This window comes from Capricornis sumatraensis, chromosome 6 (assembly GCF_032405125.1).
Source record: "Capricornis sumatraensis isolate serow.1 chromosome 6, serow.2, whole genome shotgun sequence".
NCBI classification, from domain to species: domain Eukaryota; kingdom Metazoa; phylum Chordata; class Mammalia; order Artiodactyla; family Bovidae; genus Capricornis; species Capricornis sumatraensis.
This window is the reverse complement of record NC_091074.1, coordinates 38177230-38201136: the sequence shown is the minus strand read 5'-3', so window position 1 is coordinate 38201136 and position 23907 is coordinate 38177230. Positions and strand designations below refer to the sequence as shown.

General features: G+C 41.7%; 1 protein-coding gene across 7 annotated transcripts in view; it reads right to left on the bottom strand.

The window, feature by feature from the left end:
* Positions 1–23907, bottom strand: part of NFIB (nuclear factor I B) — a 484350-nt gene that overhangs the window by 241008 nt on the left and 219435 nt on the right. For 3 of the 7 annotated variants that reach the window (XM_068973909.1, XM_068973910.1, XM_068973913.1), the window contains exons 1-2: positions 19212–19638; positions 12627–13158 (exon numbers count right to left, since the gene is read on the bottom strand). In XM_068973909.1, the coding sequence (XP_068830010.1) occupies positions 12627–13158; positions 19212–19241 (562 nt within the window). In that variant the 5' untranslated portion in view covers positions 19242–19638. Of the gene's footprint in view, positions 1–12626; positions 13159–19211; positions 19639–23907 lie in introns of those variants that run through there. The other 4 variants (XM_068973907.1, XM_068973908.1, XM_068973912.1 and 1 more) reach the window with 2 other exon arrangements.

Genomic DNA, 23907 nt, shown 5'->3' with positions numbered 1-23907 from the left:
TAGGTTGAACAAATGCTTCCATTTCATGTTGTACATATCTGGTGTGTCATGTACAAAGCTTGGAACTCGGGGAAAGTGATTCTGAGAGCCCAAAAAAGGTCTTCACCAAAAAAACAAAAAAACAAAAGATTAATCTATGCTAACTTGAAATGAATTCCATATTTTATCAGTACTTAGAATCATATTCATCTTCCTTCACAGTTCAATATAATTTCATTTTGCCCTCCTATGAACTCATTTTAAAGTCAAAATATATCTCTCTATACACACGTTTTATATTATACAAATGTTGGATACAAAAAGCAGATTAATTGTAGGCCCTAATACTATGTTGTTAGTACTAAGAAGTCATTCCAAATGTTCTAAAAGGGATTAATGTAGTCTAACAAGTCTATTTAATTATTGTAAGACCAGTGATCCTCATATTACTATAAGCAGCTTTTCCTTTACTTGGACACTGCAAATAGAACAGACACTGTTACATGATAACTATACGTCTAACCAAAAATACTAATGCTTTGCCATCAGGAAATTTAAAGAAACATGTTAGCATCTCCATGAGGCTAAAAAAAGGCAACCAATATTTAAGAATCATATGTGCATTCCCATTTCAGGTCCATATTAACTTTAAATCCTCAGTGCAAACAAAGCTTTTCAAAGTAGAAAGACAAAACACCAAATCCCTCTGCCATCAACAGCAATCCAGTTTACATATGTCAAAAAATTGGAGTTGTACATTTGTCATGTACTAAAATACATGCTTCTTGATTTTGAACAGAAGTGCAACTGAATACCAGGTAAGTTCTCAAAAAGAAGAGGCAGGACACAGATTATTAAAAATGATGTGCCAGGATCTAAGCCAGCTGATAATCAATGTTTTGATTCTACTTTCTGCATACCCCAGTTACTGTTTAACAGACGAACAAACAGAGAGGGAACTTCTATTAACTCCTGGTCAGAACTCGTAAGTATTATTATAAAATGCTTCACAGAAAAAATATGAATCGGTTTTTGCACTGCATCAGTGTGACATGTGATTTAAGGTATTTTCCTGGTAGCTACAGACTTCGGGTAAGGGCAAACTGTCCACTTTCCAAACCTGCTGTACAAAGTAACTGAGGGAAGCAATCCACAGCCCATGGAAAAGAAGCACCATGACTGCTTCCCCAAGAAAAATCTGGCCCATCAAAGAGATTTCAGGACCACCCAGATCCAACCAACCAGAACCACAACACTCAAAGGCTAATCCTGAATCTGAGAAGAAGAGAATGTTTCAATCACTTCCCACATGGCTTTCAGATGTTCTCAGAAAAAGCGACATCATTTTAAGTAAGAAATATTACCTTTTTTTCCCCTTAAGATTATTTAATTAATGTTCTTAACACCCTAAAAAGGATGAGTGAGAAAGACTGACTTAAGGAGGAAGATATTCAGTGGCAAGAAAGTCAAAACAATTCATGTAACTAGTGAAGCATTGTGAATTTTGACCCAAGTAGATATCATTTCTAAATAAGACAGTCTCAGACCTAAGAGTCTAAAAAACCAGCAGCTTCTTCCTCAAGAACAACCCAGTACATATCATCACCACTTCTGTCCCACCAAATGTAAAACATAAGTGGAGTTCTCCCAGCTGGTGCCCATTTCATTTTATATATATATATATATATATATATATATACATATACATATACATATACATATACACACACAAGTCTTACGTTTTCACTGGAGTGCAATGAATTATCAATACAAGAACTTCCTAGGATACCCTTCATCTGACACAAAGTTATTTACTCCAAGAGCTACTAATAAAATTACTCCTTCCTTTCAATGATTCCTAGATTGATCAAGAAATTAACTGTCTGGTAAAGTCTGACATAAAAGATTGCTAAAACTATACACTAATTCTGCTGCTGCTACTGCTAAGTCACTTCAGTCGTGTCCAACTCTGTGCCACCCCATAGACGGCAGCCCACCAGGCTCCCCCATCCCTGGGATTCTCCAGGCAAGAACACTGGAATGGGTTGCCATTTCCTTCTCCAATGCATGAAAGGGAAAAGTGAAAGGGAAGTCGCTCAGTCGTGTCCAACTCTTCGCAACCCCATGGACTGCAGCCCACCAGGCTCCTCCGTCCATGGATTTTCCAGGCAAGAGTACTGGAGTGGGGTGCCATCGCCTTTTCTGACACAGTAATTCTAATTTAAACTAATCTAAAACCCACACACAACTAGTTAATCTCATGCACCTACTAACAAATATCTATACACACCACTGTACTCAGGACTTTCATTTTCTCCTTGGAATGTCTTATCACCTGAGATACACCCAAACTAACTGACAAGCCCATGCAGCAACGCCTAACCCATTCTCTTCACAGCTGGGTATTTTCTCTAGGTGTCTACCTTATGCCACGTTGCTTTATATAGAGCAATCATTACTCTTACTAACATTATAGCTTTTACTTATGTGAATTACTTCATGTAACCCTAAAACAGTCCTGTGAAGCAGGCATCCTAACCCCATTTTACAAAACAGAAAAACAAGGCACATGGAGCTTGAGTGACTTAAGCTGATGTCACTAAAGCTGATGAAGAGTAGAACCAAAACCAGAATGAAATGTCTGATTAATGCACTTATTTTCCTGTGCTCTATGAAAACTAAAAGCCAGGAAGAAGGGAGATATGCTCAACTCTGAAGGAATCCAAATTCTAAAGCTAACCGAATATTTTAAATGGTATGTTATTTACCCTTCAACCTATGAATGAACCATCCTTCTTTAAGTAATTCCTGCAAGATCTGAGCTGTCCTTTTTTTTCCCTCTGCATTCACTTCAACTCTGCGAGACACAAACACACACACACATCAATTACCCAAGATCCAGGAACTTCTCTTTAGCTCAGCAGCTGAGATCTGTTATAAATCATTTCAGTGGAGGAACTGAGGCAGATTTCTGGAAGAAATCGCAGACATTTTTTAAACCCTTGGGGGCTGGTCCGCTGTTCTTGTACCACAGTTCCACTGCATATGACCGATTAGCCCACTAACCACATCCCAACTCAATTCTATTTTGGCTCTACTGCTGAGACACCACTGAATGAGCAGAAAGGTCTGAGAGGTGCTTTCAAGTCTAGATTAGATTTTATGGGACAGGAGAGAGAAACTGAGGCTCTTGACTAAAACCAGATTTTTTCATTCACCCTCCTTCCTTGGGTCTGAGGATGCTGGATTATCAACACAATGCTGAAAAGCATTTAAATTCCTTGATTCTGTGAACATTCCTGGGGGAAAAAATCATTTAAAACAGCAAGAATCAAGAAAAAGAAAAACCTTCTCACCTGCCATTTCAGATATTTTAAAAATGGGAATAGAAAAATCACATGCCTTTTTCCAAGGTTCTAGTGCCTGGGCCACACTGTCTCCCATCTGCCAGTGTCTCCACACACATGGATAAACAGTATGGGACACACAAGTAAGGAAATGCACATTCTAACTTAAACTTCCTCTTTTCCTCTAATAATTTAAAAATAAAATGTAACAGCTTGGATTTTAAATATTTAATCTGGCAAATATAGGAAAAAAATCATGAACTACAATGTCATATTTGGCAAAGAAAAATTTGGTAGGATAAAAATATCTGTGTTTTAACATTTTAGAAGGCATTTCCAATATTTTAAAAATAAAATTATTTCACTGCTTCGGAAGAGAACAGAGGTAAAATTCTCTATTTTTGCCTAGGAGAGTTTCATAAAGACAGGGAAAAAAATTTAATATTCGTTAAAATAAACATTGAATTTCACATGCTGGCAAATGTCCCCAAAGAAAGAAAAACTTCAAATTTACTAATGGTTCACTAATGTTTTGAAATATAGCCATCTAAGTCATAAGAATAGGTCTCCCCTAAAACTATAAGATGGACTATATAACGTTACAACATGACTCTCAGTTCTTAAAAATTTGTTCTAATCCTACATGTTTAGCATACAGCTTTTTCCAATGCCAGACAACTTTAAGAGGTGAAGTTTCAAAGTCAGTCATTTTAGGACCTACACTAACCCAAAGCATGACTAAGTTTACCAGTTTCACCCTATATAGTGACAATAAAGTATTTTTATTGTAACAGCTGAAAATGTTGAAAAGTAATTATTAAGGAAACCATAAATATAAAAAGCTGAAAAGCCAATCTCAGAAGAGAGGGGGTAGGTAAATGGTGCTATGAATAATCATAAAACACGAAAACTGAACATCTAAGCAGAAGGAATTCAAATTTCTCTAAATGCCCAAAGATCCCCCACTTCCTGGAGCAATGAGGGCTGCAAATTTGTTCCCATCGCTCTCAGCAAACAAAAGAAAGTCACTTCTACGGCTAGACCATGTCAAACAGAAGACGTGGCTGCTGCGGAGGGACGCCTGGAATCCACTGGGGTGTAAAGTCAGGGCTGGGGCTTTTTGTCAGCTATTACCATAAAAGAATAAGAGGAAACAGTGACATTACTACACAATAGAAAGGTCAAACAGCTTGCAGCCATTTCATGACCCAGACAAGTCAAGGTCAAAGGATTCAGGTAGCAACTTAGCCAGGGCATAAGTTACAGCACAAATGAATTGTTTTAACACATCAGCTTTGGTCAATTAAACCTAACAAGGCAAGTTGCATCACGTAGCAGGGTTCCTGACACCAAGGCCAGAAGCTGAGACCGACCTCATAAAACAAGGCTTTTAACATAGCATAGCAAATTTAAGGTAATCCATCCAGAAACTGCAGATGTCAGAATAATAAAATACAAGTTGTCCTAAGCAGGAACATTTTTCACACTTTAGAATTCACTAATAGAGGGGCATAGACTTCATATTGACATACTCGTGTTATTAACATGGACATAAATGTAATCCCCTACTCACATGAATTACAGAATATACCCTATTTCAAATAACCATCTTAACATCTGTGCCCATGATCAGATTTTTGTCCTAAGCTCTACCATTCCCTGTTAACAACAGTAACTTTCTCCATGTACTTTTTTACAATATGAGTTTTGAAAAACTGAAGCTTAAAAAGTCTTCAGCTTCATGCTGCATCAGTATAGTAGTGTCACAACATGAACTGATGGTTATTAAATGCTTCTGTGCAGTTTTGTTGGAGACACAGGTATTATATAATTCAACTCAATACTATTTACTGAATTTTCTACTTTGAGACATGGAGTTGAAGCTAACCTGAATTTTAAAAATTCCAATATATTTAAGGAATTTTTTCTCAAAGGCAATTCTTATTTTCCTTTTTTGTGCTTGTTTAAACAAATCCCATTTTCAACTGATTTGTTCTTCATCCATAACTTACTACATGCTCTGAACTGCCTTAAAATGGGATTCTGAAAATAAACAACCTCCAGGCAACTCTCAGCTAGTAAAATTACTTCATCCATCACCCCATATTTTCAATTATATAGTCTTTATTCAGAGTTCTTTAATTCATCTGTGATTCATCAATGCTATCCTGTTTAAACTATCATCATAAACAGTGAGAATATGTGTATCTAACTGTTTTATTATATACAATATATTTATGTGCAAGAATAATTTGCATTCCACTCTTAGAACATTGCTTGATATAAATTTCTGAAGATTTTTTTTTCTTGTACGTGTGGCCTTCAATTCAGCCTCAAGGTCTTTTCACCTCATTGGTTAACTGGTGGTCATTTATTCCAATTTTCTGAATAATATAACAACCAAAATGCCCAAGCATTCAAGTCCCATTAGCCTCACATCCTGTAACATCCAGTCTAACACAAACTAATCCCACAGACTCCTTCCTCTAAGACACGCACTTAACGTTCGCAAGTTCTCTGCAATGCAGTGATTTATTCTCTATGCTAAATCCCAACAACAGAATTCAGTGAAATTAACCACATCACATCATTAGAGTTCAAGGACCCAAGAATGTATTTTAAAATGAGATGACACACCACATTGCCGGAGAAAAAGTGAGCTTGAAGAGGAAGCTCCCCTCTGGCTCTGCTTGGCGTAGAGGAGTGCTACCGAACTCGCGTTTCCCATCGCATAACCACTAGTTCTTTGAGATTTCTAAAATTATTCCTCTGACACAAGGATGGAAGGAAGAAAGGCTGGAAAACTTTGCTTTGAACACAACATCAACTGATCATTTTCTCTGTCACAGCAAACAGACTAACAGACTCCTCGAGTGTCACAAGTCAAACTTTCCTCAACTTCAAACTAGAAAATCCACTCTTTTCATCAGCTGAAGAGACGCTTCCACCCAAAGTCAGTTTCAGACCCAGGGATCACCCTTGCCTTTGCCTATCTTTTTCAGGTATGTAGGAATTCCCTATTTTAAGGAGCATCTCATAGGCTATTTCCACTCTCTAAAAACCTTAACCTTCCAACAAAGCAGTAATGAGCCCTCAGATTATAAAGTCAGTTAGCATGTAAGCCACTGAGATGACAGAAAACTTATCTCAACTTTTAACAGCTCCAGATAATTCTGGCTCAGCTTCTCATTGAGTCTCTCCCTCTTCAGGGGCTGAAATTCCAACTGGTCAGCAGGGATGGCAAGAGTCAGAGTGTCATAAAACAGTTTCTTAAGCCCATTGGTCTAGTTTTTCAGTTCAATCGAGCAGAATGAAAGTTTATGAGGAGACAGACATTACTAGGTAGATATCTTGGATTGTTGTTCCAAATTATAGTGCCAAACTTAAGAGGAAAAAGTTAATGGTGGATTAAAACTTTAATTTCCTTTTGGCAGTTTCCTCGTAAATTCCAAATTTAGGGAAGAATGAGAAAGTAAATAAAAAACCCTATGAAATCTATAGTACACCTATGGGTGGACAGACCTCTCAGACACCACTTATAAAACAGAAACTTTCAAGAACTGAAGCCTGAAGCCAAGGTTTCCTTCAGTGGCTCCTGCCCAGCTGGGCCCATAGGCACTCATTCTTTATCTGTTAGGGAGCACCCTCTGGAAGACCTAACCATCATCTTCTGTTATTGCACTGTTTCAAATAACCAGTATTCCTGAAAAATGAACATCATTTTGGTTCCTTTGCATATGGAGTTATTTTCCCACCCAAGAAGCAGAGTGTACTAAATCTAAAAATCTAAACACATAATCTAGTTGAATATTTTTTTTATTACAAGATATGCAGTGCTGTGTATATGGAGAAGGAATAAGGTGGGGAGAGACACCTAAAGCTGCCGACAGGGTATTTTATTGATCTTTGCTGCCTCCAGAAACTGGATGGTCATCTACTTTTTAAATACCTGAAAATCATAATTGATACAACAAATATCATACCTCTCTCTCCCTCCTCCATTTCTTTCTCTATTTCTCTCTCTCTCCCCTTTCCCTTTGAAAAGTGAGATCATATGAAGAGCAATGCAAGGGCTTAGTTTGCCACATCAGAACACAGATGCCAAGCTTTCCCAGCTGGCAACTGGGGCCTCAGAGTTTAACTCTTGAACTGTCCAGCAAAACTATCTTAGGGCGGGAACATCATGGCCAAGAGGGCGAACTTCTGGCCTCTCGGATTGTGTTTTCTCCTTATCAGCGAGAAAATTGGTAAGTATCTTATCTTACAATATGTGTTCCCACAAAGGTCTCATTAAGCCTAGGAGCAAGACATGCCAGTAAGAGCCCTTCTTTATCTGGTGAATTGTGCGGGAGCCAGAATGCAAACAAACGTGCACAGAGTTCATGAGTTCAGTCAAGGACAGGATTCTAGATGCGAAAACTTAACAGGGTTCCCCTAAATCAAACATGCATACAAACGTCATGCTTTCTGAGCATTTCACAATGTAAGCACACCAAATCATCCTGGAGAGCAGCCTCATGTTAACAAATTATGAAAGCTTCATTTTCCCTGTAGTGGGAAATATCTGCAAATGAAGCAAAATTTATTAAAATGGTAAAATATGCTGTGAACTTGCAAACAATGATCTACTTAAGCTTTTCATTAAAAAAATAACAATTGTTACCCCAAAGAATTCTAAAAGTCAGTAACTGAGGGAGGAAGACAATTGTTAGCATTAGCTTCCTCTCTAATAATATGTGACAACCCGGAAGGATTCTATTTCAAACACAATAATAATGATTACAACTCCCCCTGTAAACAAGTCACATTTTCTCACAACTTCAAAATGTACGTTGATTATCATATCATTTACCAATAAAACAACAGAAGTTGCCATCCACAATTTTAAGGATTCCACCAAACTAAAACGGAAACTCTTCTCTCATGAGAGCCATAAGGTTCCGGGCATCTCTCTCGCACTCCAAAACATGTTCAACAGGAGTGCAAAGCACAGTTCAAAAATCAGTCAGGCTGAGTTGAAACTCGAATCTGGCAAATTCATGACAACAGTTACTCTCTCTTGAGATCTCGAAACTTCTTTCTTCAAAGCTCTTCCCTCAGAGAAGGCCCAGCCCACCTTGCCCACCCCTCCCTGCCTTTTTCCCCTTCAGACAGGACACAGACTGGCTACTCAAGGCTTCCACAGGCCAGACTTCCTTCTGTGCAGCCTGCTAATCCTTCTGATTAATTAATGAGATAAATATGGTTAACTGGAAACCAATGTTCAGGCAAACTATCCGGGAAACTTCAACCAAAATTATTTTGGCCTTTTTGTTGGTCTTCCTGGTGTCATGTTTCCTCATGAAGTTTCTCTCTCTTTTTTTTTTTTTTTTTAGCATTTACACTGTTACACATTACTACTTACTACACATAACTAGAAAAAAAACAAATGTCCTCTCAATGGCTTACTATAAAATTTGGAAGTGTAGAAACTGAAGGAACTAGAAATTGCCTAAGAAATAAGCAGTGATGTGACTGCCACAGTCAGTCCTGGCAAGTGCATTCCATGTCACTGCAGCCAGCTAGCCCTCCACACCCTTCCCAGAGCACACCAGGCATCCTACAGTACACTTCTGTCCCGAGAAGGTGTCCTGTGCAAGGCCTGCCTGGTTTTTGTTTTTGTTTTTTTTTTGCTTTGCTTTCAAGAAGGCAATAACAAAGACAATATGGGGAATAGGTACCACCTGCCCAAGAATCATTGGACATCTTTAATATCTTGGGAAAAATAGAGGACACGTTAGAGCTTTTTTCCTTTCATCGGTCATCATCTTAAAAAGAAAAAAAGGAAACCGAAAAAAATAAAAATAAAAGGAAGGGTTTTCTATCAGCTAAGGTTTGCTGCAGCAAACAAGCAAGCAGCTTTCATTCAGGGATTGTCAAAAACTTTCCAGTGTGCCCACTGCAATGCGGATGCCAACCAACGAATCAAAGGCATTCAGCAACTAGACAAAGAGGGTCTGATGCCAACCTCGGTGCCACTGGCAACCGTTATTGGCATCCAGCACAGTGTCTGCCTTTTTTTTCCCCCTCGCCTGGCACTTCACAAACAAAATGGCGGTTCTTGTAGCAACGAAACAGCCGAAGCGCAGCCCTCTGAATCAATACCGTCAAATGATTTTATGGATTTAAATGCAGGGACTCCCACATGATGTGTGTATTTTAGGTAAAGTGGGGGTAGCATCATTTAATAAATGACTATATTGAATATGACTCTTTCCTAAACATAGAGCAATAGAAAAATGGACTAAATTGCGGTCAACCAGACTCTAGGCACAGGAGAGGCTGAATAACAAAGAGATTTCGCTTTAAAGGAAATCCTGCCTTGCGGCCATGGGATGCAAAAGTCTAATGAACTATATATCAGAAATGATTTCAAAATGCATACATTCTCCCCAAAACTGTATCAGATGCAGATGTAGCACTATAGCTTGTGTCAAAGCTCTAGTAACTCTTTCCACATTTCAAAAAAAAAAGATGAGGCTGAAGCTGCTGGGCATGAAAAAAAATAAATAAAAGTGTGGATTGAACCAAAAGAGAAAGAGGGAAAAAGCATAGGAAGTTGGTCAACAATGAACTTTATTATTTGCTGGTCTTTATTTCATTCTCCAGAAGATATGCAGTTTGTGATCTTGTGTAAATAACCAAGAGGACTATTGACATTTCTAGATCTGGAAATTGTCAATATATTGTAACATCACTCCACACTGCAATGCGGATGCCAACTAACAAATCACAGGCATCCTGAGCTAAACAAAGAGGGTCCGATGCCAATCCTGGTGCCAGTGGCAACCATCTTTGGCATTTTCTCTGTTCTTTCTCATGTTTTCCTCCCAGTCGTTTAGAAGTGGGGAAAGAAAGAAAAAAGGGGGGAAAGGTAATTCTGTTGCTCATTCTTTGCAAACGTTACATTTTTCTTTTCTGAATTTTCTCTTGTGTTTTTCTTTATACTTCTTTACCTGATTAATAAAATAGACTTAAGTGGGTTTCCATGCACTTAGAGGAGAAGTAAAAAGTCACGATGGGAGATATGCAGCTCTCTGATTGACTACAGATTAGTTTTTTTAAATGCCCTCTTCAACCAACCGCACCACAAAAATATGTAATTAATCTACATTTGACCAAAGGAAAAATTTTTTTAAAGGGAAAACACAGAAGCATCTTGATGTGACTTTTTCAAAGAAAGCGCCATCAGATATTATAAAGATATGATGTATTTACAAGTAACAGAAGATATAAATTAGGTGCGCAGTGTAAGATAATGAAAGGTTTTCAAAATGAGACTCAAAACAACAAAATGAATTTTTTATCTGAAAATGTGGTCTCCAAGAGTTGCTTAAAACTTTATGACTATCACTACCGATGGTTTAATGCAGAAGGCATTTATGCATTTTTTTCTTTCTTCAATCTATCTTCCCAGATCCAAAGGATATGTTCTTTATTGTCAGTTCATCAACTAAGACAGTTGGCTGCCTGCCCCAGGAGTGAGTGTACATGCGTGCACACCTCAAGGAACAGCCTTCAAGCAAGTTAAAATGCAAACAGCAGTGAGGTGCTTGCAAATCTTCTCTCCCTGCACTAAAAAGTTACATAACCCACTTTCTAAAACTTTACTTCCAGTCTTGACTTTCATGACAGAGTTACAACACATTTACAGTCAATCCAACACATATATACGGCCCACCTTATAATGTCACCTCTTAGACAGCTGTCAATCAAATTAAGTGTCATGTGCTAATGAGTTTTTATTTTAGGACACACAGGGAAAAAACACATTTTTCCCCAAACCATCATTACTTCAACTTTAACTTTTAAACATATAGAAATAGTATATGCAGTCTTTTATTTAGAAAAAGAAAATTTCCAAATATATGATCTCAAGCACCATTATTTAAAATCAAACTAGAAATGTTTAGCTAACTTTTAAGCATATCTCTAAAACTATACCAAGGAAATGTAAAGAAAAAAAAACACATAATAATACCTAGATTTCTGAGTCAAAAGAGTAACTCTGATATTTTATATTTTGGGATGATGGAGTTCATACAATTGACTATACCCCACACTTACATAACAAACATCAGATAACCATCTGCCACCTGGCTATCTGCAGGCCACTTTCCCTACCACCTGGCCAAGTTAAGAAATGTACCACCAACTACGGTAGATTAAACTACAGTTCACTTTCAGTAGATTTTTTTTTAATGTTTTACTATGGACTGTTGCTAATACAAGCACATCAATATATATCGACAAATTTATTTGAAGTAAAGAAATTCTCACCTCCTTAAAGAAAATATATTAAGAAAAATAAAAATAATAAACATATTTCATGAACCCAGAAAACACTCAGCAAAAAAATCACCTATTTTTAAATTATTCAGGCAACATTCACCCCACTCTCTTTATCAAGGATTTTTTAAAATAGGTATGGTATGCGGTTTCTACATTCTTTTTGAGATTTATTTTAAACCAGCGTAACCAGTCTACTTTCTGTTTTTGTTCTCTAAAGAGAGCTGCGATTTCTCTCCTTGGTAAGTTTCATGAATTTACATTCAAGTAAACGGACAGTATTAAGTGTTCCCAAATCACTCTGGGAGAATATTAGAACATAAATTATTTAAACAAGACCTATAATCCGTTTAACCTACAGCGAATATTACACAATCAAAAGTAGGTGTTGATAGAAATATTTAAATTAAATAAATCTAAGTCTGCGTAAGATATACTTTCTGATACTGGCTATCTTAAGCATTCTGTAATAGGAAATGTTCATTCTATTTTTCAGTGCAGTAGCACTGGATTCGTGAACAAAGTTCATCTACCTCGTTAGGAAGCTAATACAAAGACTGTTAAAGAACAGTTTGACTATTCATAAATCAAGTTACATTTTCAAACTGGCAAAAGATGACTAGATGTAAAGAATGTAGCCGAGGACAAAGAGCAAAGTGTAATCAACTATAGTCTTCAGATTATTCTGTGTCTTTGAAAAGGTGTATTATTTCAAAGACATTTGAAAACGCATCTCTTTGTGGTCTTTAAATATCCACGCCTATCCAGGTAGGAAAGCTCCATGTGTATTTCCATGGCTTGCACATGGCAGTGGACAAACGAGTGGAGGAATAGGGGCATGCCACTCTCCCCAGATCAGGTGAACAAGAGACCTAGGGGCCTCCAGGACCATCTAACCCAAGCCAGGTGCTCTGTGCGTGGGGTCTGCGGGCAATGTGTGCCGGGCTAGAAGAAAGAACAATCTGCTCCTACCTTGCTCCTGCACGTAGTATGCCAAAAACAAATCAAGCTCCTTAACTGATACTGTGATATGATGTGGCTGGACACAAAGTGCTGGGTTTGTGCAATGTGGGGATTTCATGAGCCGCTCTCCATCGGTACTTTCCAAGGGGATGCCTTTGAACAGGATCACCATGACTAGATCCAGACGCCAGACTTTGTCTGCCTGTCGCAGGCAGTCGATTCTCCTAATCTTACCCTTCTGGTCAGGATTGGATAAGACACAGCACGGGTGCTTCTTGCCAGTCACGGTGAGCACAAAGTCCTCTCGGTACTCCTGGCGGATATCTTTGCGCAGTTTGGCCAGGAGCCTGGATGCCCACTTCTGTTTGATTTCAGGCTTTTCGCTGAGAAGCTCATCTTTGACTGCTCTTTCTTCATCTTTTGACATTCGCTTCTCGTGCTTTTTAAAGTACTTGCGTTTCCGAGCCTGCAGGTTGAACCAAGTATAGGCGATTGCACGGACGTGTGGAAGTAGTGCCTCGATGAATGGGTGAAATTCATCCTGTGGAAGATGAGGGGGAAAAACAAGACATACACGGTCAGTTTAGTTTGGTAAAGGCTCCAAACCATCAGACCACAACCCATTCCCAATTCAGTACCAGAAGTTACACATAAAAATAACATTCTTTTCTTATTTAAAATTATCAAAATAGCAGGACCAGAAGAAAATAAAGTATGCCAAGCTGCCCCTTTTCCACCAAGACTCACAGGTTGATTCTCCCTCCTAAAAAAAAAAAAAAAAAAAAAAAGGAATAAAGATTCATGTTTGTATTTCCACTCTGGCCCCATCCCCCTCATTCCCACCATGCATCCTATATTCTTTAAAACGTAAGCAACCAAGGTGCTTGGCACCTAATTCAATATTTAAATATTTACTTGACCAACTAACACTAAGCAGTACCATTTTACAAAGAACACAGTGAGTTTTTTTTTTTTAATCGGAGCAGAGCTGTTCAGAAGGCAGGAGCGATGGCACAGTTCATTTCTCTTCTCTGTGGCACAGAAACACAAAGCATATAGATGCTCAGTGTAATGCCACACAGTTCCCGCTTTTGGAGCATGCTCTCAGCAAGAGGCTGCTGGTGGCACAAAGAGCATGCGCCATTAAACTTGATCCATTTTCTTATCAAACGTCCAACATTCCAACACTGAAACAGCACCATTCCAGGAGTGGTAACTAGAGAAACTGGTATACGGTGAGGGAAAGTGGGCAAAGGACACAGCTTGTCGTATCGGTGTCCTGAACAGAAGGTTTCCATACTTGGAGCAGCACATTCCCTCCCTCCACCAGCAACATTAGCCCCCAACACACACATACAGACACACACACACAAAAATACACGCATGCACGCTCTTACTCTCTCACAGATCCACAGACACACTCTTGCATTTTTAAATAAAAGTTTCTAAAGTTGAAAACAGAATTGACTCAGATGTTCTTCCAGCAGCTCTTCCTATAGAATCTGAAGCCCCACTGAGTCAGTTAATTTGTTTAACCGATCACATGAGTATGGCAATTATTCTAAAACTCTTAAAAATCAATCTGAGGTGAACAATGAAAAATGGCAACTTGGCACCAACTTTACATTCTTTGTGTCTCTGCATGCGGTGGCAGGGTGACACCAGGAGTGCACTGCAGGTCACTCCCTGCTTTTGTGGAATCAATACAATTCATTTGCTACACTTCTGAATTCTCGGACAGGGCTGTGGGTGCACAGATGCATGGGCTTGTGAATCTGCACGTGGAGAGATCCCGTCTAGTGAATTAAGTGGTTCACCTTAGGCTCCTGCGTCTTTCCTGCCTGTTTCATCCAAGCCTTTTGTAAGGCAGACAGGCAGCTAGGAGTGGCAGATAATCTGCACCTACAGTTATTTCAAGCTACTTCCCAAAGCAGTCAGTGTTTCATTACTTCCTGCCAGAGGTAGAACCTGTCTCCTAAGCTCAGGCCTATTACTGTTCCGAGAAAGAGCTTAACATCCAGGGCGTGCACACTGTAAGTGGGCAGTGAGGCCAGATCTGAAACAAATGAGAACTTCCACCACGGCCACTTTTCTCGTGACTGTATCGTCACCTCAACCGCAAAATAACTTTCTCTAACGACTTATATCCCAAGTTAGAATTGACAGCCTAGTACTGGTCACCCTGAACTATATGGAATAAATTCTATCTAATCAGCAGTCTGATGAATTCCATCAGGTAAAAATGATGAAAGTATCATGAATGACTCTAACAAAGAAGATGCCCCCAAACTCCCATAGAGTTACGAATTCATTTTCAAGATCATATTCAGTTTCAATGTTAAAGACTGCGGCATGTTCGCAGTCTACAGTTCGGATCCAGAAGAGTTATACATCCCATCCGATCAATAATGCAATTTTCAAGTGTTTTAACATATTGCCGTGAAATGTTCCGAGAGCAGGATCAGCCTAAATCAAAATTTTATAACAATACAGAATGTGGATGATTACATCACAGCATGAGGCATAACCAAATGCCATAGAGGAAATCATTAAACCGATCAGTAGTTTCCAGCAGAGACTTGAACAATTCAGTTACTATGTGAGCACATTAAACTAGGCCATGGAAAGAGTTAAACCACAATCTGTTCTTTGTGTGGGAAGGCAGCCCTGCTCACAGCAACCACAGCCCATGATAAGACCTCCCTATCTCCATACACTTTCTGATGCCATGCTTTCAGCGTTCACTGTAACTACAAAAACTTTGTTTATCTCCCTTAGAAATATATGCAAGAGGAAACCCTGCTCGAGGAAATGTGGACTCATGCTTTGGGAACTCACTTCCTATAATCTAACTTCTCCTATGATTTATTGATATGATTTAAAAACCCACATATATATACTCACAAACTAAAACCTTGAAATCATGAAGAGTACATGCGATGGGAAGAGCTTTATCTCACTCACTTTACCCTTGCAGTATTATTTTATTTATTTTATTTTAAAATGCAGTATTATTTTAACAGATATTAAGCAATGTGGTAACTCTCAAGTACTTTTATCCTTAAGTACTATGTTCAGTAACATTTCATTTTCTTATAAAGACTTCAAATATAACTTTGATTACATTTGTTTGAGTTTCTAATCATCTATCATGTAATAGATTTCAAAATCTTAACAACTTATTTTAAACAATCAAAATGCAACACCGAGGGCTTAAATTTAGAATTTCTTAGCAAACGCACATAAAACACTGCTTTTTTAAGGTTGCCTTTAGCTTGTTGCCAATGCTGCCAAGTAATGTTTTAAAACATAGTTTTTTTCTTTTGATAAATAGAAGCAGCAAACTTTCTGAGTCCACAGTCGCCTTACAAATATCTTTCAGGGCTTTACTATTATGCGAATTCCTTTCAAGTAAAACGCTTACTTCTGACATGAAGATATCCTCAAAAAATGGTAAGTAGAGTTTTGCAATAAGTCACATGTATTTTTGTATTAACATGACTAAAGTACCATCTCCCAAGTATGATTGTTTTCTAATGCTGAGTTGTAATATATCTGTAGTGATTTTGAATGGCATCTATATGAAGCATAGTAACTTGTCTTCATCAAAAAAATGATTAAGGTATTCAAATGTCCTAATTAATAGGTTATCACAATAACACTATAAACAACTATGAAAATTGTTTTTTTAAGAAAGCAAAGCATTTAAGTAAGCTAATATCTAATGTCTCTATGCTAAGGTAATAGGCCACCTTACTCTTGCAGAATTTTTATTAGAATACATTGGCATTCAGTAATTCTTTCTCTTTTCAAACTTTCTTTATTAAACTAAACTGATAAAATAAACAACCTAGTTACAAATTTCAAATATAAAAGTAAATAGTCATAATTCCACTGGAAATTTTTTTTTTTTTTCACAAAACAGTGGTCTCCATGAAAGGGATGGAAAATTAGACCAATATAGAGATAGAAGAGTAAATACTAGATGTTCTTGGAGCACTGCTATTTAACAATAAACCATTTTTATAAATGTACCTTCAGAACCTGAAAAATAGTGAAATAAAAAAAATTCAATACAATCATTCCAAGTGAAAGTTACATTATTAAGGGTTTACCTTATTTTTAGCAAAAGCAAATACAAAATCCTATATGATGCTTAATTTTCTTTTTACATCTGATTCATACTGATGTAAAAATACAGATTTATATCCATATACTGATAATTCTGAATAACACTTTGATAAATATCAACTATAGCCTCTTTTCAAACTTCTTTCTAAAGCCTAGATATCTTATAGCAACAACGAAAGCACTTTGCAAAATTTTCAATCAATTAAGAATGTTTCTCTATTTTGTATTTACATAATCCTAAAAAATGTTTTGCTACAGCTATTAAGTTCCTGTAATACAAAACTAAACTACTGGTCTGATATCAAAGTAGCATTGTTAATACTACTTCTGCAACACCTTACACTATCTATAAAGTCACACAGATATTAAAGGGAGAATTTTAAAGCTAAAATTTTTCTTCTAATCTAGGCCTTAAATCCCCAAAACAGTTTCAATATGTCAACCTAGATTTACATTATTAAAACAGTAGAGAATATCAGTCATCATGAATTAGTGTTGGTAAGTATGTATCCTTGAATACTAATAGGACAGTTGAATGATTGAATGACTGTACTGTACATGCTCCTAATATTCCATATGTCACGATGCTACAATATTATTTTTAACTTACACAAATTTTGATAAAGCTAGTGACTTTTCAATTCATATCTAGAGGAAACCAAACATGCAATGTAATCGCTAGCAATGTTTCTGAAAAGTCGATGCTGGCAATATGAACCAATACAGAAAAACAATCATTCACAGGTGAGAGCAAGTAGTGCAGCACTTTGCATGTGAAAAGCTTACCTCAATTTGTTTTATTTGAACTATGCTTCAATAATGTAAAAATAATATCAAGTGGATGTGGTTTACCAGAAAGAGGAAAAAATCCTGCTGATGGGTAATATGAAAGGTAACTTTTGCAACTGAAGGCAATTCGTTATACCTGAAACAGTTTCATCACCATATTTATTGGCCATTATTCACAGCCTTAAAAATACAAATAGGTCAGCAACTCATCTTTTCCAGTTTTGTTAAATTAAAGTGCATGTTTATTTGCTGAAAATAGCCATATCTAAGTTAATCACACTCAGATGCCAAACAAAATATAAACAATAAAAAATGTGTCAGCCAAAAAGCTACAGGACTGTATCCAATCACTGAATAAGCCTTATCATTGTTTTCATCTTCATTCACAATTTATGAATGCCTCAGTCCTTTTGAATCACAATGGCTTCTAATTGTCATACAATTGAAATCTTAATCATTTGTCCATTACAAAAACGCATCATCATGATACTGGATTTTTAAAAACTTGTAACACACCTAAAACTAGGGGGCACTTCTTAAACTATTTATAGTTTTTAAGCCAATGTCAAAGAAAATGGTTATCAATTACTAATCGTGGCATAGCCTCCTATAAGCTGCAGTCAACTCTCCCACACCTTTAGACGTTTAAAACACTGCTTCAAATAACAACTCTAGGCTAAGATATTTAGTTAGTTCGTCAGTTGCTTAGTTAGCCGGGCAGCGATGAAAGCCGCCCCCAGGTAAGTCTGTTCCGTCTCTCCACTTTTCCATTTGACCGATCGGTTTAAAATTATGTAAATTGTGTTCCTGTGAAAGTATAAAGCCAATATTTTATTTCATAACACTGTACCTGAAATCTTAGGACAATTTTCAAAGTGAATTTTTGAAAATGACCTTACTTTTCCAGCATTACTTTCTAACCTACGCCCCAATATCGTCAAATGAACAGGTCTCCACAAAATGAACATGTTTTAAAAGTCCTTTAACTTTCATCCCGACCAACTAACTCGAGTCCACGTCTAGATCGCCTTTGTGGCATGATCACTGGAAACCTCAAAGTGCGGATCGCGATGGACTAGAGTTTCAGATCCCCAAATTAAGCAAAGTAATGGTCCCCGGACCCCAACCTTCGACTCGCTTCGTCTCCCGCCCACTGCCTGCAGCGGAGTCCAGAGGCGCCCACAAGGACTCCTGCTGGAGTCCCTTCGCCCAAGTTCACTGCTTGTTTATTAAGGCTCAGTTCCCCCCCCCGCCCCCCAAAGCTTCTCTAAAGCCGGAGTCCACCTCAGCGCGCAAGCAACCAAAAGAGGCAGCAGACACCCTGGGCAGGGGCGCAGCAAGCACTCCAGGGGCCGCAGGCGGGCTAGCTCTCGCGGGCCCGGGCCCTGCCCATCCCTGGCGGCCTCGCCCGGCCCAGCCGCTCTGGCAGCACGCGGGCACCCGCTCTCCGTGCCCAGCGTGCCGGGCTGGGCGCGCATGGTGATTGTGAGCTAGGGGCCGCTCGCCGGCTGTGGTGCCGCCCTGCAAACCCCGCCGCAACTCCGGACTTCTGCTGCTGGGTTACCGGGGTGTGCGGAGATTAACTAAAACCATTAGTTGTCCGCGGACGAGAGCAACAAAACAAAGGCATTTCGGGCTAAAGAGAAAGCTCGAGAGAGCGACTGAGACATGTACCTGAGTGAGACAGATGGGAGAATACATCATGACTTCGCCTTAAAACGCACTTTCCCGGAGATGCCCAAGAAAATCTTCGAGAAGCAAGAATTTCATCTATTCATTTTACAGTCATCTGAGCCCCGCGATGCGATCAATCAGGACAGGGCTCTGCGCTGGATCACCGCAACTTCACAACAAACCCAGTCCTCCTTAAATAGCCAAAGATTCAAGTTCACTCGGCGTGCTAGATTTCCCGGGGTGAAATCCAATCTACACTTTTAACCCTCCTGCAGTCCGAGCGCGCTGGCCGTGCTCGCCGAGGCCGCCGCCGCCGCCGCCGGTGCTGGCTGCTTTTCGCCTGGGTTTGGGGTTTGTTTTCTGTTTTGCAGTTGTTGTTGTTGTTGTTGTTGTTGTTGGGGGCTAGGGGGTGCGCGAAGGTTCGGTGTGGGTCGGATTGGGGTGGTGGTTGGTGGTGAAATGCTTTTTTAAAAAAGGCGGGGAGGGGGGCGCAGGAGAGAGGGCGGGAGGGAGAGCGAGGAGAATGTGTCACCGCGCTGGGAAAGTTCAAGGTTACAGCCCCAAGCACTGCGGCAGGATCCCGGAGTGGCGATCGCAGGCGAAACTTTGCCGCGAGCCGACCATGTGTGTGCGCGAGGGGGGAGCGTGAGCGAGTGCGCGCGGGTGGCGGGGCGCGCGCGGGAGAGGGCCGGGGTGGGGGCGGGGTGGGTGGGGGAGCCGGCAAAGGCCGGGGTGAGGGAGGGGGCGCGAGCGCAAGTCTCCCGGGCGGAAGAGGTTCGCGGCGCGCGGTCCCCGGCTGCAGCGGCCGCCGCCCGCGCCGACTCCTCCACGCCCGGCTGCCCGCCCGCCGCCCGCCTCGCCCCGCGTCTGACCCGGCCGAGCGAGGAGGCTGCTGCTGCTGCTGCCGCGGCTGCCCAGAGCCCGGGGGTATCGGAACGCGCTCCTGAAAAATCCCAAACGATAAATCCCGCTCTCCCGCTCGGCTCCAAACTCCTCTCTTTCTGCTCTGGGCTCTTTTTTTTCCCCTCCCTCTCTCGCTTTCTTTCGTTGCAAAACTTGGAAGTTGAAAAATTCACCGGTTCCACCCTCTGGACCCCGCTCGAGCTCTCTCCAAATCAGACTTAAGGATTGTTTTATTATTTAATTACACAATCATCGCTTTACTCCTCCTCCTGCAAACGCGCATTCCTTTTGCACCAGCCTCTCCACACCCCCCGCCCCCCACCTTCCTCCTCCTCCTCTTGCTTCTCTCCCTCTCTCTCACTCATTTGTTAAAGCTCTCATACCACTGCAATAGAACCACAACTTTTTTTTTTTTTTAAATAAATGATCATTCCGCCCTTTGGGCAAGTCCCGCGACCTTCCCCTAACACGTACACACCCCGAAAACCCGCCCTGGAAAAAGGTATTTCGGTGCTCGCTGCGGACTCTTTAAGCCGCGGGAACCTCCGAGTTAAGAGAAGCCCTGAGCCGAACTGGGCCCGAGAAATGAACGAATGGAAAATTCCCTCACACCCAGGCCGCCCCGGGGCCCAGACTGGGGCGCCGACTCTCGCACCCGGGGCAGGCGCGGTCCGCCGATTCCGCCGGCTGAAAGGAGGAGGGGGAGACGGAGGGGGGATGGCTGAAAGAACTTGGACTTAAATAGTTGGGGCACGCCGGTGCGGGTGGGAACGGGGCCCATCCGGGGTCTCCCAAGCACGGGCCCGCATCCCGGGGCAGCTCCGCACAAGCGGCGCGCCTCGCCGCGGTTTGCCGCCCTCCCTTGGGGGTGCCCGGTGCACGTGGCCTCGCTCGGAGCCGGAGGATCGGGCCGCGCCGCCGCCTCCTGCGCCCTCCTCCTTCTAGTCCTCCTCCTCCCGCGACTCGTCTGGCTCACTCCCAATCCCCACCCCTCCCCGGGGCCCTGGGCTCCGGCGGAAAGCTGCTCCCGCGCCGCCGGGGTGCAGGCAGGGCGGGGCCGCAGCGCGCCTGGGGCTGCGGGGCGGGCGGGCGCGCGCGCGCGAGCGGGGTGCGTGTGTCTCTAGAGCCCTGCAGAGGCCGCCGCGCCCGCCTCGCTCCCGCGCGAGGCCCCGCCCTCACCCCGCCGCGAGCCGCGGGCCCCGAGTGAATGAACTTGATTTCGGAGATGTGGAGGCCGGCGCTGTGCCTCGCACTCTTTCTGCGCGCGCGCGCGCACAGACACACATACACACACACACACACACACACATACACACACTCCGCCCCCCAAATTCCGGTTTTCGGCCAGGGGTGGGTGGGGAAGAGGTGGAAGCAAAGGCTGTGCAGACAATGGAGAGAGGAAAAGTGAGTGCCAGGGGCTACGCGTCTACCTAGCTCGGGGGCCCCGGAGGGCACTCGAAGGCCCCAGCCAGGGGGCGGGGCCGCCCCCACTTCCAGCTGTGCTCTGGAGCCGTTTGGAGGTTCTCCTGATTCCCCTTTCCCCTTTCCCGCTTGCTTCCTCTCGATTTTTTCCCCTCAACTTTCTCCTATCTCGTTCTCTCCGCTCTTCCCACCCCTTCCTTACGCGCCCCCCCCCCCCCACCACCACCAGCGGACTTGAAGGAACTAGTGACTTTTTCCTTCACCGAGTGGGAGTTATCCACATCAAGCATTTCACAACGACACATCAAGAAAAGTAGGCAGGTTCAAGTCAACCATGAAATGGTCACTTTTTAACCCCGTCCTGTCCTCATTAGGGAAATGCTCAAACACAGTCCGTTTTCAAAGAGCGCTCCTAATGAGGCGAGCCTGCCAAGTCCACCAGCTGCAGCCCCCGTAAAAGCAAGAGCCTAAAGAAGAAAGGCGGTGGGGAAGGAGGGGGAGTCGAGGAGGCCAGGGTTGGAGGGGGGAGCTTTGGTTCTGGGAAGACAGGTAAAGTCGGGGAAATTTAGAAAACCCCCGGAGTTAACCCTTTAGGGCACACCCCACTGGGAGCGGAATCCTCTAGTCCGGGTTCTGACAACGTTAATTTCCTTTGTGTGGGTCATTTCTTCCTTTTGAAAAGCCAGAATAAAGTTGACAGTCTTTATAGATGAAAGAAATGAAGTGACAGTACGGGTTAATCCGAATAAATACTCATTTCTCTCAGAAATGTTTAAGCAATCTCATCCTAGATTTAAAAAAAGAAAAAAGCCCAAAACATCACTTTGTGTTGCACGTTCTGCTGCATCCCTTTTCTCACCCTCTTACAAGGTCTGAAGGGTGGGGGGTGGGTGCGTGGAAGCGCTGCTGATAATACCAGCTTTAACTACTGGAGTTTCCCTTTGAACAAATATTCCATTTAACCGGGGTTAATTTACCATAAAAGACATTCCCGTTGGCACGAATACTCTCCTGTCCTTGAACACACCTCTTTGAATGCCTGGACTCTTACAGAAGCCATTATTTCGGGGTCTCTTTAAAAATCAAGCTCCCATCTCTCTTTCTCTCCCTCCCTCCCTTCTTCCCTCCCTCCTCACCACACCACCCCCAGTGAAATCTTGGCACCCTGCAAGTGCTCCGTTTCAGCCAGAGATCCCAGAACCAGCCGCTGTCCCCTGGCAGAAGAGGCCCAGTGCTGAGCCCTGGGCAAGTGTCTGCAGACATCGCCACCCCTCCTCCCTTACTAGTTTCCCTTACCAACAGAAACCCTTTCCTTTTGCCACCCAAACTAGGTCGCCTCCAAAAGTTTCTCACGAGCTTAGAAAAGAAGAATGAAAGACAACTCTTAACACAGAAGAGCCCACAAAACCTACAGCAGCACCAGGGGTGATGAAGCAGCAACAGACCCAGGTAAGACCCCCGAGACCTAAAGATGTCTGGGGCCTCCCAGGCCTATCACTTAGAGGTTCAAACCTCTCCCTGTCTGTAGGGCAATTATGGATGAGCATGGAGGATACTTGGTGGTGGGGGGTTTGATTTGTTTCCAAGAAAAAGGAAAACAAGAAAGGAAGGGGAAACTCAAAGGGAGGAAAAAATGAGCAACAGAGACATGGGGTACTCAGTGGATTTGGCTTTGACTGTCTTCTTAGGCCTTGGAACCATGGGTGAAATGGCTGACATCCCCCCAACCTCACCCCACCCAGAACTCTGCTTCTTGTGCAGCCAATACCAGGGACACTGCAAGTCTTCTCAAGATGAACTCTTAAGATAGCCTTTTGTAAAGAGGGACTGGGGTGGGGGAAGGGGGTAGACCGTGACTTCTCTCAGCAGGACACTTTGCTGTCTGTGGTTTCAGAAATGCCAATCTTTCAAACACCAGGTAGGAAAAAAAGAGGAGCAAGTGAGAAGGTACATATGGTATTTTAGCCATTTTCCCTTTTACCCAGCATGTCTGTGCCATGACATTAAGGGTGGTTTGAAAGTATCTCTGAAAAGCTTCTGATGCTATCAAAGTGGGCGAAACACTTTTTAGACTGGTACTTACCTCTCCTAAACTTCTCTCTCTCACACTCACTGAAAGAGTTAAACTAATTTCATTCACCCCAAAATCTGGCTGGAAGAAAGAAGTGAAAACCTTCTGTAGCAACAGGAAAATCTGATATTTCAGAATCCCTAAAGACCTCCTCCCTAGATCACCTATTCCCTGCCATCTTATAGAGGAGGAAAGTTTTTTTTGGTTTTTTTTTTTTTCTGACAGTTTAATTTCAAGAAGTGCTGGAGTGTCTGTTCTTCAGGTGACTGGATTTTTCAAAACTCAGTTGTATATTTGAAA